An 18,467-nucleotide genomic window follows, 5' to 3' on the forward strand; every position below is an offset into this window, starting at 1 on the left:
GTTACGCGAATGAATCGTGACTTAATTCTGTCACTGTTTGTCCGAAATTTTTATATAACATTTATATTATTCAATTTTTATGTCGTAATAATAAAATTGTCACCTTTTATAATACGACGGAAGGTTAATGGTACTTTGACCTTTGACTTAGTTTATTTTTGAGTAACAAATTAAAGTGTTATATAGGAAGTATATAACGCAACATCGACAGGAGCAGGAATCGAATCTGCGATCTCCGGTATGAAACGTGCAAGTCTTCACACTTATTATATATAATATAAACGATGAACTAAACACTAACTGTTTTTTTATTTTCACGAAGAAAAACTCGCTGTAGGAATTCGTCAAAGTTTCAAGAGCGTCCAGTACGCTTAGCACAAATTAAATTTTCCTAAAATTAATCATCCTAGTGATGATTAATTTAAATTTGCAGGAATCGGCTAAAAAAGAAGCCGTTTGGGAATTAAAATTTCATAATTTCAACATTCCAAATTAGTTCACTTTGCAAATAAATCATTACCAAAACAATCTAACTTTTTTGAATTTGTGAAACTTTCAAAACAAAAGTCTCTTTGAAAACCTTAGACTTAATTGGTATGTGAATTAATATCTTCTGAACGTACAATTTGGAAGACAAGAAAATACCTTAAATTATTAATAATGTTCTTAATGTGTGGAGTAAATGAGTTCCCACGACGGGAAAATTAGGATACTTCTTTGTTGTGCCATCTCACTTTTACGTTTGTGTTGAAAAGAGATAAAATACTTTGATAATTTTAATGAATGTGAAGTACTTACTTAAGAAAATTAATAATGACAGAGCATTTTTTCTATATCACATAAATGATATTGGCAGAATGTTTTGTACTTTCTGCCAAATATAAATAGATTTTAAAGCAACCATTTAAAGTTAAACTTAATATGAAAAATATTAAATTATATTATCTAATGCATTATTTTTCTCAAAATGCAGTGATTACAAAACGTATTGTATAGATACGATAAAAGACGCCGTGGCTGCCGACATTATCATTTCAAAATACATTCCGACAACAGCTGACTGTGATGTTCGTTTGTAAATTTTATATGAAATAAGTGTTGTGTTTGAAAAAATAATATATAATATTTTAACTATACACCGTTTAAAACGTGAGTATTGATTTTAAATACTTCATTGTATATTTTGACTTTTTCTCTTGTATCTAATTATGATTTTGTTTGTACAAATAAGATCTCCATCTATCAATGACTGAATATTTTTCCGAATTAATTACAATTGTCCTTAAAACTATGAAATATATATTAAAATAGATCATAGAGAGACGTAAATGTAATGAGTGACGCCCAAATCCTTGGGGGATCTCTAACAAAGTCGCTTTGACGGTATTGAAATGATATTTGACGCGTTATGCTACAATTCATATATTTCACTTCCAGTGTGAATTAAGCCTTAGCGTAGAAACATAATTTCCGAAAAATATCTTAATGCAGTTAGTTTTAAAAAAATATTGATAATAATTGTGAAAGAACCAAAAATAAAATTAATGAGTAAATAAAAATCCAATCGTTATATTTTTATAATAAAAAACCTATATATATATATATATATATTCATATATAATAATTATAATATATATGTATATGTACACGTAAATTTAAGCGATCGTGTGGTAATAAATAACTATTCAATTAGATTTAAGTACGAAAATATTAAAAATTAATAAATGTATCGGGAATTATCTTTTGCATAGCAATTAATATCAATCAAAACATTAACTCTGTGTAGTTATTGTATAATCTTTTTCTCATACAAACAATAGCACAATATGGCTGCCGTAACGTTTCACACAACGCAATAGGTTTTTATCTTAACAATCCCGTTTTGTATGCTTAGTCCGAGTTTTCATCGTCACTGTACACAAAGCGTTTCCCGTTTCTCATTCCGTAACGTTAATACGTACACCACCGAGCCGATATTAACCAAATATAGCTAAGAACCATCGCATGGTAACTTACCTTCAAAACGGACAAGAAATCGGAATCAGTTGATCCGTTTAATAGGTACAATACCACAGACAGACAAACAGACACGCATTGAAACAGAATCTAACTTATAACACCAATCATTTTAAGTCGATTCTTAAAAACATAAAAAAAACTTGGAAGACGAAACCTCTAAATGCTTTAATTGTAAGAAATAAAAATTCTTCTATACATTCCCAAGTAAAAAGAAAGTAACAATATATATATATGTGTATATGTATATATATATTGCAAGCTTACACATGCCCACTTTCAAATGCATATATAAATCAAGTGAACGGTGTATGTTTCAAGCTAAATTTGATTATGTGAATTCTCATTTCTTGCGTGATATAAGAAGTGTACTCCATTCAACAAACACAGCACAGACAGGCGGAAACATTACAATCCGCTGTGTGATATTATATAGAAATTGTTCTGAAGCGTTATTAGCATTCAGAACACGAATTAAATTTTGAATAAACGTGAAGAATCGCTAAGGTAGTACACAGACGTACTTATATACACTAGCTTTAGCTTACAGCTTCATACATATTGATTACGGCATGTTCTTCATTAGACACTAACAATGTTTAATGAAATTAATAGATATGATAAGCCAGGGAACTACATATAATGTAGGGATAAATAATACATTTATATATATACAGTATTGCTAAGTTTCAATTAAATTCATCACAGGCTTTGCGTCGAAAATAAAAAAATATATCAATTAAATTTTTTGTATTTACTATTATGATGGTATATTATTTGATCTCTAGAAACAATTAATTTCACTGTATGCTTTTATATGAAAAAAATATCGCTAAAAAACGAGGGAAATATTTTAATTTAGCAGAAACAAATTTTCATAAAGTACATTATTTATATGAGGAAAACCGAACGCTGGAAAAAATACGATATCCCCTATCAAAAGCTCTCGAACCTAATTAAAAATTAATAACTACATATTATATATTTTCCAGCATAATGCTGGCACTACTTCTGTTATACATCTCAAGGGTTCAACCTCAGGAGATTACAACACCTGCCTCTCTGCTGGGGCCACAACACTTCAACTATCACGCATACCGGCTCACTCCAGAAGACATTAATCCCACCAAGTAAGCAGACAAACAAAATTATTAAGAATTAAGCCATCACATTGATGTAATGAAAAAAAAAGGCCGAACTATGTTTAACAAATATCTGAGTTAAATTCATTTACGTAAACTTTCTAAACATTAAATTTAAAAAAACTCCACAATTTAATGGCATACGTAGAAGTAAGATTTATAGAATTTGTATTAACTTTCAAATATTATCAATGTTACTGAAATAAGTTTATTAAACTAAGAGTTATTTTCTAAAATAATAGAAATAGTATTGGAGTTATTAATGGTCTATGCTCAAAAATATGAACAGTGCCTTTAGACTCCAGTCATTTTTTATGGACTGTATAATATAAATTAGCAGTTTACAAATATTTATTTAAACATTATAAAAACTAAATAAATATAGCAAAAAAATCCTATAGATTTTCTTTTAAGCGTGTTTAAACAACAAATATAATATCTTAAAGGATCCTTCTTCATCTTAAGTATGTATCATGATAGAATTAATTCGCGGAATCCTAAAGAACTTAAATGACGCCACAAACACGAGGGAAATTGTTACCTAAATTATGAACCACTTTAACTGCGAACAACTCCGTTAATTCTCTAATGAACTGAAAACCAGGAATTCAAGTCAGCAAATTACGCTGACTATATCCGGAGCAGCTAGAATTACAAATAGTTATCTATATAAATGAGACGACTCAAATGTCTCAAGCTTTAATAGGTATTTTAAACAACAGTCGTTAGCCGGAACTGTTAAAAGTTACCTCTCGGCTTATTGATAGTTTACTATGGATAGCCCATTACACGTTATCAATAGTTCCATCACAAAACACTTTCATCTCAACGCAAATGACGGTAGTTTTGGTTAATTTAGGCATCCCATAACAAACAAACTATGATAATACTCCCAAGTAACTAAAAGATAATAGGCGAGGATGTAATAGATTCTTAAATTGGGCTTATAATTACATCTAATTATTCAATGCTGCTCAAATATTAAGATTTTTTTTTTTATTCCAGTACTAGTTTCTGTTTTCTTCTACTTTTAAGTCCTCTAAATACAAGTCCTATAATGAAGTGTCTTTAAATTATTCTGTAGTTTTTGAATGGAACACATTAGTTATTATATTTTAAATTTTGCCTTTTTCGGCACGCTTATATAGTACGTAATAAAGAGCGGGTGAGATGACAGTATCTAGACATACAAAAATCATTAAAATATATACTCGCAAAAAACTAAATAGTTTAGTAGTTTTTCTATAACCTGTCACTAGCTAGGGGCCGCACCTACGTATCTCGTAATCAAATAATTCGCTTGTTATTTTCCAGGAAAGGTCCCGTATTGTTTCCAAACGATTCCCCCCCTCCACCCCGTCCTCCCCTAGTTGTAACTTCTCGTCCTATTCTAGAATCTATAGCCAGAAGCGAGCTGAATCCTCTACCTCAAAATAACTCGACACCAGAAACCAAACAAACTGATAAGGCTTTTGGTGAGTCAGCTTCCGATTCGAACATATCAAACAATCCGTATCAGAATTTTGTGGATGTGGATTTAATTGGATTGAATCCAGAAACTCAGGCCAGCTCCTACGCTGTGCCATACCCGGATGTAGTGAGAAACGGATTTTATGATTATCCTGATATTAATAAAGGATACTATATTAAACAGGTAAGACAATTTTTCTTTTTATAATAATATGCACAATAAAAATCTATTGTTGATTTAGTAATATTTAAATAGACACTTTTCCTTTAAGTATTATATATATATACATAGGACACATATAGCAAAATAACGTGAGTAAAAATTTTGTCTGTCTATCTGTTTGTTTAGATTAATCTTCGAAACTGCTAAACCGATTTTGTCTTTTCTTTCAATTTTAGATAGTTAGTTTCATAACATAGGCTACATTTATTGTTGATATTAAATTTACTTTTATTAATATATAAATATAAACTATATAGTCTCTATAGTCTATTAGTTGATGTATGATTGCTTTTAGTCCACTAAATAAGAGCGCTAATGCCGTCTGGATTTCCTTGTATAATACATATACATATATATATCTGTCATACAATAACACTTTTAATTAAAAATTTCGATAAAAATGTATAATACTTCTTAAAACTCTCATAAATAGTAAATTGTCTTATACAATACAATCTACACAATATGTTTCTAGTAGCCACTTGTGACCTACAAAGCCTCGCTAAGCTCTTGATAACTTCAAGCGATCTTGTGCTACTTGGATGTAGGACAGACTGCTCCGTTAAACATGATATATATATATAATTTTATATAAACATAGTTATAAAGCATTTTCAACAAGACAATCGTTGATATGAAAATTATCCAACAGATTATTTTATTATTTTTTAAACCTTTAACTTAAGTGTATCAATTGAATCTATAATACATAATGAGAGTTTGTTAATGTATACATTTAAAAACATTGTTAAAGAGTACATTGCCGCCGATTTACAAGGCAATATCGGACAACGCGAACCGTGAACTCGCAAAGTTACGACAGAAACCGAGCCGATATAACACACAGGTGATTATGTATTTCATTTAAAATATTTTTATAATAATTTTCATAAAATAAATGTAATTACTTTATTACATTTGTTTTTCATATCTTCTTTTTTTTATTCCTCCAATACATTGATATAGATTTAATTTTATGACTGATTTTCAAATACCCAAAAACCAAAATTAAATACCCATTCTGAATATAATTTCAAAGTGTTGCCCACCAATCGCGATTGTTAGAGAATTGTGAGTTTTAACGAGTTATTTCCATTCTTGGTAAACACCTCTAATATTATTTATGGTGCAAATGTTACTATATTTTCTATAATTTTAAATTTTTTTAATTCCAGGAAAATGATTATGACAATTATGATGATAAACAAAGCAAAGAAGAGGTAACATTATATTTAATAACATATTCTTCTATTGTATATTCATTAAAACCACCTTTAAGAAAATCATTGATCGATTTCTCTCTCACTTCCCATTTATTCTGTTATAAATTTGATCAATAACATTTGTTCGTAAATACTTTTATCAAAGTAAAAGATAAATTTCTCTTAATAGTATCAAATATTTATAAATATGCAATACTAAAAATATATGAAAAATAAAATGAATTGTTTGCAGAATAATTACGCGTTCTCGTACAGAGTGAACGATCACATAACCGGTGATGATTTTTCACACTCACAAAGATCTAGTGGGTCCGCGACCAGCGGCGAATATAGAGTTCGGCTCCCCGATGGTAGAATGCAGATAGTGTCTTACACAGCCGACGAAAACGGATACAAAGCTGACGTGAGATACGAGGATGAAGGACAAACACACAAACAGGAAAACAATTTGAATTTTATACAAAATCAAAAACAAATCGGTTACTCATCAAAAAATTACTACGATACAAGTACAAATTACTACAAACACAATCCGAAAATCCAACAAAATCCTTATTTATCCGATACAAATGACTACTCAGATGACTTCCAATACGAGTCCAATAATCCACACCACAGCAAATTTTCTATTTACGATCCCAAATTTTCGACAATCCGTCCCGTAACTACGAATGAATTAAGCGATTCAGTCAAATACGAATCCAGTACGAAATCTGTTATTGTTTCAAATGGAGATATCTATACAACTATAAAACCATCTCTTCAATCTCTTGTCATCTCTCCATCTCCAATTCCAACTCTATCTACAATTCAAACCCAATCTACCATTCCAACTCTCTCTCCCTCGTCGTATCTCGCATCAACTATAGCCAACTTAAGGAACAGAATCGCATCCAAGCCAATATTATCCAAAAGCTTTATAGATAGAATCAACAGATATATAACTTTTTGATAAAATATAAGACTGTAATAATTATTTATTAATTTTATATCCATAATAAATATATAATTACTGATTGGTTGTGTTATTTTCTAATTTCGATATATATATATAATTCTACTATACGTATGTATGTGTGTCACTGAACTCCTCCTGTATAAATTTGGATGGTGCCCCAGATGGTTTAGATTAACAAATTATCCCGGCAGATGACACTACGGTCTATATCCATGTTATTTAAAATGAAAAGGACGTAACGTATGTTACTCGTATGTTCACGCGAGTGGCGGGCAAATCAACTGTTTATATATATATTGTACGAGATGTCCGTGTGTAAACTTCGACCTCAGATATCCATAGTTCACGTTCATGTTTTGTAAGACGTCTGCCAGCTCGCGTGATGTACAGCAACTATGTGTACTCAGAGCCCGAGAGCTTACACGATCTGTTGTGACTTGTTAACGGTTTTGTATTAACTAATTGTATAATTATATATTTAATTGTAATTCACTTTATATATTTATAGATGAATCGATATCTTTGCACCCCTTTAAGTGTTTATATTTTTATTTATATATAATAATAACTATCTGTTTGTTTTTCAATTTAAAAGGTTTACACTAAACGCATGTCAAATATATATATATATATATATATATATTGCAAAATTTGAAATTTCATCCATGTGTCTATTTCCGGCTACTACCTGCTATGTAAAACGACTGGACCGATTTTGAAAGAAGTTTCCCTAAAAGTTTATAATGTCATTAAGACAAACTTAAGCTGATTTTTAACCCACTTTAAAAAGGAGCAAGTTCCCAATTCGTTTATATTATTATTACGTTGTTACTACTTCAGTTAAAGACCTTTTTCAAAATTACTGTTTAATCATGGATGCTGTTCTGAGACATTCCTATTATCACCAAGTGGAGATCTGATTAAGACATCTTCATGAAATTTCACAGGAATGATAAGCCGAAATTCAAATGGGTCTTAATAAGATTGCTAGCAGTACAACAACAATAGATACTATAAAATAATCATAATATTATTTTTTTAATTACAATATTTAAAATAAAAAATTAACGCGAACGAAAGCAAGATAAAAGTTTTTTATAAGAATACAGAAATAAAATAACGTAGGCATAAGGTAAGAGCGAAAACAATTAAATATTTTACGTCATGCGTCGTTGACGTCTTTGTTACAAAACGAAACTGTTTGTAAATATTAGGAGTTAAATTGTTCCAAAATAGAATATCGAAAAGTATCTACAAAATGCAAATTATATATGTATATATACACTTATAATATTGTTGTCTTTGTAATAGTTTAAATTAATTCTGAATTATTAGATCGTAATGAGCTCATGAGAACATTTTTCTGATCATTGGCCAATTTATAGGTAATTTACAAGACTAAATGATAAACTCAACAAAAAATCACGATGGTGTTTTGTAAATAATTTTACAAATATTATATGATTAAAATAAATCAACAATGCCTTAATAATATTACCAAAGACCCGTTCTTTCATGCGATAAAATTGATTCAATGAAATATTTTATTTTATTTAACAGTACGATGTGCCCTTTCGTCGCTTACGTTATTTTAATCCGACTTCAGTTTTTTCATATAAAAAGCATGAATGAACTCATTACAATAATGACAAAAAAATGCCATACTATCTTACTCGCTTATGGTATTCAGATGTGTGGCTGTACTAGTAAAAGCAATCGTCCGATTATACAACTGTTCCAAACTAAAGTGCTCAGGGATTTTGTCAATGCACCCTGGTACATTCGTAACTGTGATCTACATCGAGACCTGAACATAGACGTAGATCGAGTCAGACAAAAATATACCGAACCCCATGAAAAGAAACTTCATCATCACGTGTATGTAAAGGCAATCCATGTAGCGGCTTGTTATCACTAATATTGTGAGAAGACTAAAAAGACAATGCCGTTTCATTAAGTGTAGTGTTTTTTAAGAACACATGAACAAAATGTCATCGCCTTAAAAAAGTGGCTTCGCTTTAACAGAGACTAAGTACGTGTTACTGGATCTCAAAACATACAATAATATAGTAATTGAGGTCAAATTTATTTACTCATTAGTGAAAAGGCTATATTGTAAAATAAATACAGCATTTTATACTTTATTATGAAAAAAACCTTACTAAATATTCCGCTGTATATAAATGATGGTGGTTTTAATGCACGGTTAGTGATAACTTTCACTCCAGGATTGTAGTTATGCTATCTTTGCGACGTGCTCTCTCATCATAAAGATCAGTGTTAAGCGAGCATCATCAACTTATGAGACACATTTGGTTCTTAAAGATTTTTCGTCATTTTTAATATTATTGTAATAAATGTTTATTGAACAAAGTAACTTACAATAAAATGGTTTTTCGTCATATTATTATATACATTTTTGACTCTTTAATTTATCCTAAATTTATTGAACTATTTTTAGGCATTGTGAAAAATTAAAGGGATTTTTTTACAAATTTAACAACGGGAATGAATGTAGACAAATAAATATTGTGTGGTTGTTATATTAAATGTAAAATATATAACTTTCATGCCTGTATGTCTGCTTATTCCTTGAGACATTGATTGACTCATTTTGACAAGACCTTTATCGACAAGACACTAATACGAGATAGACTCATACCATTTTTATTGTAATTTTCATTTATTTCATGAATTATACGACAATAAAGTAACTATTTAGATGAACTCGAGGGCACAGCTAGTTTGAATTACAATTCAATTATAATTTTGACAATAAAACAATACAACTCAATTGAAATGGAGAATTGTTTAAATTCATTCACTTAAAGCAAATAAAATATAACATATGATATGATAACATATTCGATAATGTAGACAGAACGATAACAATAGCAGTAGTATTTTCACAAATAAATCTGAAAAAAACATTATTTAGAAAAATATATATGACTCCTTTTATAAATTGACATTGCAAGCTAATATTATTTTCTCAGACAGAGTCTAACCGATCTCGAGTCACTTCAATGGAAACCGAATGGTCAGCTCAACTGTAGGGCTCTCGGCAACCTAATGTAGCTCTCAAAAATGTTGACTCTCAGGAAAAGATCTGGTTATATTTAGCTTTTAACAAAAGAATTGGGTTATGGCCTCAAGATGGTCTAAGACGTTCTTGTGGGGACGTGTGCGTCGTTTTATTACACTGTGAAAGTTCTATTTATTAGTGGCTATTAAGATATTTATTATTTAGATTATTTTAAGGCAAACCAAAAATATTTTTTTATTGACAAAATTATTTCTGGAATAACAATTATAATTTTTTTAATTAAGATGACAAACTGATTGATATATATTAATTTATCTATCTATCACTGCCTACGACTTCGTCAGGTTGGATTTTTTAATGTATTATGTTGATAACATTTTTAAAATAAAATTAGCCTCAATAAAGCCTTATCACAAGATACATCTGCTAGTAAAAGTCTCTTAAAATTCGATATATCTGTTTTACAATATACACCGAACAAATAAACACACATAAAATAATAAAAAAAATTGGTAAATGTATCTAACTTAAGCTTTTTTTAAAATACTGTTACATACAAATACATATTTTTTATTTTCAAAGATATAATTGAAAATAAATCTATTTATTTAACAAATCTACTCCAAATCATCTAGTTCGTATTGAAAGTAATAGGAATATAACAAAGAATACTATTCATACAAAGTCTATTCTCAACTAATAAGAAATCCCTAAGTCCCATAACATCTAGATACTTCTATACAATAAAACTCTAACATAACTTTTAATAATACATTCATTCACATTCAGCATATGATTTTTTTTTAATATTCCCCAACCCAGTTAAGTGTTATGAATAATTTCCGGCGGAAGTTCTCGAGGAAGGCTTGTTAGCGTTCCGCGTTGTGAATGCGGAACCCAAAAGAATTGCAAGTCTATAGATAAGGCGGTGCGGTGCATCGGCTGTAGATTTTTGCTAACGATTCTATAAGTGATGTGAGTTTTTATACTATCGATAATTGGACAATTTACTGTCCATTTGGTAGGTTCGATTCAAATATTTTATTAATTTTTTGGACTAAAATAACTGTATTGTAAATTTTAATGACTGTTTATGAATAAATACACATATGTAATGTTTGCTAAAGACAAATCTGCTACTATATGTGGGACCAAAAACCTCGAATTCTTCAATCCTTATTAATTTATATCACACCACCATATCCACTACTTCTGCCAGAGAGGCAAGAATGGGACACAATACTTACAAAAACAAATAAGGTTTGTCGTAATAAGAATCATCTATACAATAAAAATCTATTTCGTATGACACAAAACTGATTCACAGCATCTCATCTTGATCTTAAGAGGCAGCTCCTATCCATCGTCACATTCAGCATCGTAATCGTCCCATCACTAGCCCGTGTACTGCTGACTCAACTGGCCGAGAGCCAGCTACAATATGTACTGATCGATTTGAAAAATTTATTGACTCCATTGGTTTCCTGACTCTTTAAAACACGATCTGTTATAACAGGATATCCTTTTAACAATTTCATTAATTGTGTTTTAATTATACCGATGTCACTTATGTATTACAACCATCTGAAAGATTCCTTTCACCATAAACATTGTTAATAAATTTCGTGTGAGATCTCTTTTGTGTGATTCGGAATAAACTAAGATTACAACAGAAGGGATTGCTAAGGCCTTGAAATGGTCAATCTTTCTTATTCATCAGATGAAGCGAGCTGTAAGGACCACTTAGTGACACCAGTGGCCGGGCACAGCTGAAACCTTTACACAAACGTATATAGTATGCATAGTCCATGTTTCCATGGTCACATGAAGCGTTTCCCGCCTCTCATTCAATATCGTACGCTAATACCATGTGCGAACATTTATAAATTAATCATAATGAAATCTGTTAACGCTCCGTATAAAGAGTGTAGTTAAGTATTGACAAACGCCAAGTCACCTGATAGTTAAAGAAAAAAATATAGCCAATGAACTATATATAATATTTTAGTTACGTTCTTTCGTAATTAGCTTCGGTAATATTCCTCTTTTTTTTTTAATTGAGCTACGTCATCATTCAGTCTTCGTCATTATAAAATATTACTTATGACTACTAAATAGATACTAAATAGCTAAGTAATTTACTTTGAAATTAAAGGTCGCATTTGAAGTAAAAAAACTACCTTAAAAAAGTTATAAATAAGCTAGTATGTTATATATTAAATAAATAAATTAAATTCACCATTGTCAGCCAAACATTTTTAACAAACAGCTTCAAATCTCTATTATTTATTTTTTATTGAAAATAAGACATCAAATCCAATCACCAAATCTATGGCGACCATTTAAAATGCCTCAATTCGCGCCCTATTGCTTCCACTTGGTGAAATCTCTCTGAATTCTCTTATTATAATAATTTAAACTTAATTCTAATTGCGATCTTTGAAACTATAATTTCAGAAACTACTTAATCGCCGCTATAATTATTCAGCCTCATTTTAACCGTAGCGAACGTACTCCACGTTAAACTGTTTGACTTAAAGCTATTTTCATTATTAGAGAGCACGTCGGAGATGCAAAAATAAAATTAATGACAAGTAATGTCTATTGAAAATGTGTCATAGTGCTTTTATTGTGTCTATACATGAACTGGCTTCTAACCGCGACTGCCTTCGTAGAGTTTGAAAATATTTATTATCTAAGACTATATCTAAAATGTTGTTTCAGATACACGGAACTGTTGGTAAGAGTTTGATTAAAAAAGCCCAAACGAAAGACTCTTAAAGGTAAAACCTACCTCAGTTTTTGTTACCTCGAAAATTCTCGCCTTTTGGTCTAATATTGACATTTTCTTAAAATATAACATCAAAAAAATACTTCCTGACATTTTCCTTTACATACAAACAATTTCTTTAACCGTATACTAATAATAATAGTTTCAGATTGTCATATGCAATAATCATTGCATATGACGTATGTATAATTACGATAAAAATAAATTTTCAAATTGGAATGTTTTTGCCTGTTTGTTCGTCCGTTCGTTCCGACTGAGGTTGAAAACAGTTTGCTGTCACTTGACTTCAGTACGAAACACTTGGTACGAAACAAATAATGTCAGGAACATAATGAACTGATGTAATTTCATAAGAAAATAAAAGATACGCTTCAAATTATATTTTTAAAAATATTTGAATTTAATTTATATTTATAACAATCAATAAATATTAAAATTAGATGATTAAATCTATTGAAAATATTTTAAATGAACTTTTTATCACCTCTCAATGTTTCTATACTACATTCTCTGTTATTATTTAACAGAATTCATATATTTTTTATATCCTTATAATTATTTTATTTCCACACTAAACACCATATCCATAATTTTTATAATCCTTGTCACACGATAATATATTCACAAAGTGTCGGCGGTAGCGAGTAAGCCGAAAATGCTAATGAATTCTGGAACTGTTGCAATCATTTTGCTCTTTGTTTCTATTGTTTTATTCTGGCTTTAGACACGTCATATTTTTTTTTTCCTTTCTTTTCCTTTCTTTACCTTTTTTCTATTTTATTTCATTTCACTGCATATTCTATTTCATCCTTACATTTTCTTTTATGTTAAATTTTATTCAACGGAAAATTTAATTGTACATGTTTTAATCATACATTTTATGGTTAAATTGAAAAGTTTTATAATTTTTAATATTAAAGATTTCATTAATTTTTTAATATTATGACAATCAAATAAGTTTATTATTTAATTATTTTTCAAACAAATATTGTCACTCGGTATGATCATTACGATGCAAAACTATCCCAGCCACCAAAACGACGTATTTTCTTCAAAATAGAAGTATTTCTCGACATCCCAGATAACACAACTTAGCGGGCACTATAGTTGTTTGCATAAAATGTTTGCACAAACACGTAAGCCGCTCAGTGAGGAATAACGTTGCCTGAGAATTGTGAAAAAGAGAGAATTCTTCAAACATTAAAGTTTACACACTTAGTTTATTGACTATCTAAACTATTTTTTCTTCTTTGATATAATTTTAACTTTTTTTATATAATAAGAACTTCAAAGAATAATTGACAAACCGATTACACGCTTCTAGAAAGGCGAATGTTTCTTTAACGATTTACAGGAAACTAGCATCAGACTTAGAGTTATTGTATTAACAAAATATAAAACTTTCATAACTTTCATTGTGAAAAATTCTGTTTTTTTTTTTTTGGTGTGATGAACCTAAAATACTTAGCAGTATTCTGATAAATACTTTACAGAACTGTTTTGACTTACACAGATACAGCGCCTAGTCTAGACTCGAGATTTCTTTTGAGATAAATTAAGTGTTTAATTAAATTCATTAAAAGACAATTCTATAGGACAGTTAACAAAACACTAATCCCTTTTATCAAAAATTAATAGTTCTAAGTATACCTTTCACTATTTTTTTAGCGTTAGTTATTTAAGTTATCTCGAATATTGCTACAAATGCAATTAGGCTGACGGATATTGAAAAAAAAGACTTTTTTCTGCTTTCCCTAAACGTCTTCACAACCTTGTATTATAATGTCATAACCGCAATTCTTAAATAGTTTACTTGAACTACGGTTCTTAATATTTTATTATTTAATGTATGTAAATATAACAGTTTATTTAATAGAGGGAACGATTGTAAAATAAAGAAGTAATCTATTTCCGTAATAAAACTCCTAGCTCAGCTCCACTTAATTTAATTCTAAAATTAGTTCCACTTACAAATATTATACTTCCTTCCTACCATATGTTTTTTAATCATAAAGACATTTCTAATATTACTAGATATTTCGTAATGTTTATAATTAAAATACAATTAATGTACTTATCTATAAACAAAACTTAATATTCTCCAAGTTAATTCCAGTAACGACTACAAGGAGATACGGTTATAGCGGCCATTTTGAAATCGCGTGGAATGCCCCCCATTACGGCGGAATGTATTTGTTTTAGAAATTAAAAGTCGGGATTTTTATATCAATAAATAGCAGGCTGTTTTGTTTTTATGATAGCAAATGATATTATATTTCAGCTTATATTAAACATCATAATTTTTGCTTAATTGTGATTTTTTTTCCATGATTTTAAACACAAATCTGAATAATTTTTGTATTCAACAGATATTAGGCCACTAAATCGTATGTCTAGATCCTAATTTCACGATAGCTCTTGTAGTGTAGATATTTCAAGGGTTTTCTATGAGTGCTTAGACTCTGGAAGGGTTATATATATATATTTATAGTTTCTAGTCTATATTAACAGACACTAGAATAATTATAACAACAACAACACAATAGCAATAACAGCTTTTTACATAAACGGTACATACTTGAATGATTAAACAAACATGTTCAGGCTAATGTTTGAAATAAAGTTTTGCTATCTGTTTGTTATGTTCAAATAAACGCTTATGCAAGATGCATATGAATACATATATATATATATATATATATATATATATATATATATATATATATATATATATATATATATATATATATATATATTCTTGGAAACAAGGTAAGAATTGACTTTTTAAAAAATAACATTCGATACAATTCCACCGCTAATTTATTAAATTTACACAAAAATAAAAACAATTCTAAATGAATAACTTTCAACTATCTTGAATTAAACTAATCGTTAAATGAAATCCGAATATAACACAATCGAAAGATTTAAACACACTTCTAAAATCTACTAACGACTAAACTATCACACCAACGCGCGTTACGAACGAAAAAGAGCCCTGATGTCCTCTGACAACTGCTTATATGTCGTTTGAGTCTCTCCTACCCTCTCATATTCCTACATTGATTCTCTTCTACCCTCTCATATTTCTACACGGCCTTTCCTGACATGAGCACGTCCCCGGGCTCCTTTGTGTTTAACTTTCTTGACGTCCAAAACGTAGTATTAGCACCAAGGGCAGGAAATTCTTTTCATTCGCACTAGACGTATTCAGTTTTGAATGTCTTGACATTCCAGACGGCCTTGGTTGCGGCTCAGTCCCCTCCACAGGCAGGTCAACCTCCGGAGGCAAGTTGGCGTCATGACACAACTCTTCTCCCTCATTGTCTACGTCTGAAATTGAGAAATATAACGGCAGAAATCTTTTCGATTTTTGATTTAACTCAACAGTAACATCATGGTTAACGTCAATGTAAAGTGAGCTAAACAAACATAGCCCACACAAAGTGGTTGTAAAACATCCCAATAACCAACCACTTGGGGCGGGACTTGTCGGAAGATCGCCCCCTCACACCTCGTCAGAGACCCACAAGGAATTGCTTGAGGCATGACTTGGTGTGTGTGTGTGAAGGTTATCATAAAAACATGTTCCAAAACATACCATCTGATACAGGCAATGTTGGCCCACCAACATCCCATAAATAAACTCATGATCTTTTACAACCACAGCTCGATAGACAACTCACTATCAAAGTCAAGCTTCCGAACATACTAAATTAATTCCTAACCAAGAGACTAGATTCTCAGGATAACGTATCCGATGCACTCCAAGATAAACAATTATCCCAGAATCAGCCTCCTCCCGAGATAACCAGCCCGATGCACTCCAAGGCAAACGGTTATCCCAACCTAAGCGTCCCCTCCGGGATAACCGGCCCGATGCACTCCAAGGCAATCGGTTATCCCAGACACAACACCACTTCTAGGACAACCGGGCCCGATGCACTCCAAGGCAAACGGTTGTCCCAGGCACAGCGCCACTTCTGGGATAGCCTGTCCGATGCACTCCAAGACAGCTATCCCAGACCCAGAGATCTAACCTCTAATACAGCGTGTCCGATACACTCCAAGACAAATGCTCACATCCTTACAATTAACTCATGTCCCCTCGCTTTAACTCCAATACATTTAGAGATTTGTGTCAAAACAATATTAAAATAGAAAACACAATGGGATTAAGTTTCAATAAAATATCAAAAGAGGTTTTAGTTAAAATTGCAGGTAGAATAAGGCAAATACCTCACCATCAAAGAAAGCAGAACACACATCGGGAGTCCATTCTCCCTTCCACGGGACCATATATTCCGCAGCTGCTCGAGTCGATTTGCCGTATGAGCCAGCTAACATCTGCAGCTCATATCGGCAGTGTGATAGTGTCTTCATAATCCGGTATGGTCCCCGCATACATGAGTCAAGCTTCCTTGTTGACTGAGCCACCTTGCTAACAAAAACAAAGGAATGTAGTTCAAAAGAGTGAGCCGGTTTACGTCTCTAGTTAGCATAGGCATCTTGACGAGGTTAGTTGGCACGAAGGAGTTTAGATGCCCTCTGACGACTCATCTGACGAAGGACTTCTCGATTACCACTTGAGCCTTCAACAGGAACGTCTCGTATCAAACTACGTATGAGCGGTGTGGCAGCTTCAGTACCTATAAGCAGGTTTAAGGCAGAATATTGAGTTGTCTTGTGTTTTGTTATGTTTAGGATCAGCTGTAACCTCAACAAAACAGCTGGCCAAGTCCTTGACCCAATTAAGGAAATCAGTGCTTTGAAACATGCGTCCCCGATCAGTGATAATTAATTTTGGAGTTCCAAAGAGAGACACCATGGTAGTGAAGTGTTGCTTTAGTTCGTCAGTGTCTTGTCGGAACATGGGATACCATAAACAAAATTTTGAAAACGCGTCTATAATAATAAGTACATGACGGTGACCGTCAGTTTCTGGTAGGGGGCCCAAGGTGTCCATATGGACTGCCTCAAATGCTACGTCTGGTTTTCTCCCATGAATGAATGAGCCGTGAAAGAGCACGAGCTACCTTTTTATGAGAAAGACAAATCAAACAATGGGAAATGTATTTTTTTTTTTGCAAATGTTCTCAACCCTGGGAACTAAAAGTGTTTTGTTATCAAGTCTACAGTTTTATCAACCCCTTGATGATCATGTTCGTCGTGAAAAATACACATAAGACAGTCTATGGCCTTTTGGAATATAACAACAAAAATTATGATTTTCACCAATAGGTGAGAGCTTGACTTAAAGGATGTCATGACGACTGGGGTTTAACTGCCCATCCACCAGTTTTTGTTTTAGAGAGTGAATTTTCTCGTCAGAAGCCTGAGCAACTGGCGCTCAATTTAACGGTCTCTTAATGGTACATAAGTTAACCGGATTGCGGCTAAGATAATCTGCATGGGACAAAAAACAACCTTTTCTATATTCCAGGTTAGAATCGAATTCTTGGAGGTATACCCACCACCGAGCCACCCTTGGCAACAAGTCTTTCTTACGTTGGGTAAGTTTTAACGCGTTACAGTCAGTAACCACGATGAAGTGTGCAACCACAAGATAATGCCTGAAATACTCTAATGCCTTAATCA

At 31.4% G+C, this 18,467-nt stretch overlaps 1 protein-coding gene across 1 annotated transcript; it reads left to right on the forward strand.

Moving 5' to 3' along the window:
• The first annotated feature begins 1,007 nt into the window (after nucleotides 1-1,007).
• LOC116775556 (uncharacterized) lies at nucleotides 1,008-7,038 on the forward strand. The gene is made up of 6 exons (XM_061525126.1): nucleotides 1,008-1,149; nucleotides 3,009-3,146; nucleotides 4,473-4,812; nucleotides 5,606-5,698; nucleotides 6,027-6,071; nucleotides 6,307-7,038. Exons 2-6 carry the CDS (start codon nucleotides 3,013-3,015, stop codon nucleotides 7,024-7,026), a joined length of 1,332 nt encoding a protein of 443 aa, XP_061381110.1. The 5' UTR covers nucleotides 1,008-1,149; nucleotides 3,009-3,012; the 3' UTR covers nucleotides 7,027-7,038.
• Nucleotides 7,039-18,467: the final 11,429 nt, after the last annotated feature.

Source organism: Danaus plexippus, chromosome 27 (assembly GCF_018135715.1).
Source record: "Danaus plexippus chromosome 27, MEX_DaPlex, whole genome shotgun sequence".
NCBI classification, from domain to species: Eukaryota; Metazoa; Arthropoda; class Insecta; order Lepidoptera; family Nymphalidae; genus Danaus; species Danaus plexippus.

Bases quoted from the DNA above. Each gene is read 5' to 3' on its own strand.
- LOC116775556 (XM_061525126.1), top strand. From the start codon at position 3,013: ATGCTGGCACTACTTCTGTTATACATCTCAAGGGTTCAACCTCAGGAG. The intron at 3,147-4,472 runs GTAAGCAGACAA...GTTATTTTCCAG, and splicing joins GAAGACATTAATCCCACCAA to GAAAGGTCCCGTATTGTTTC. The intron at 6,072-6,306 runs GTAACATTATAT...AATTGTTTGCAG, and splicing joins ATAAACAAAGCAAAGAAGAG to AATAATTACGCGTTCTCGTA.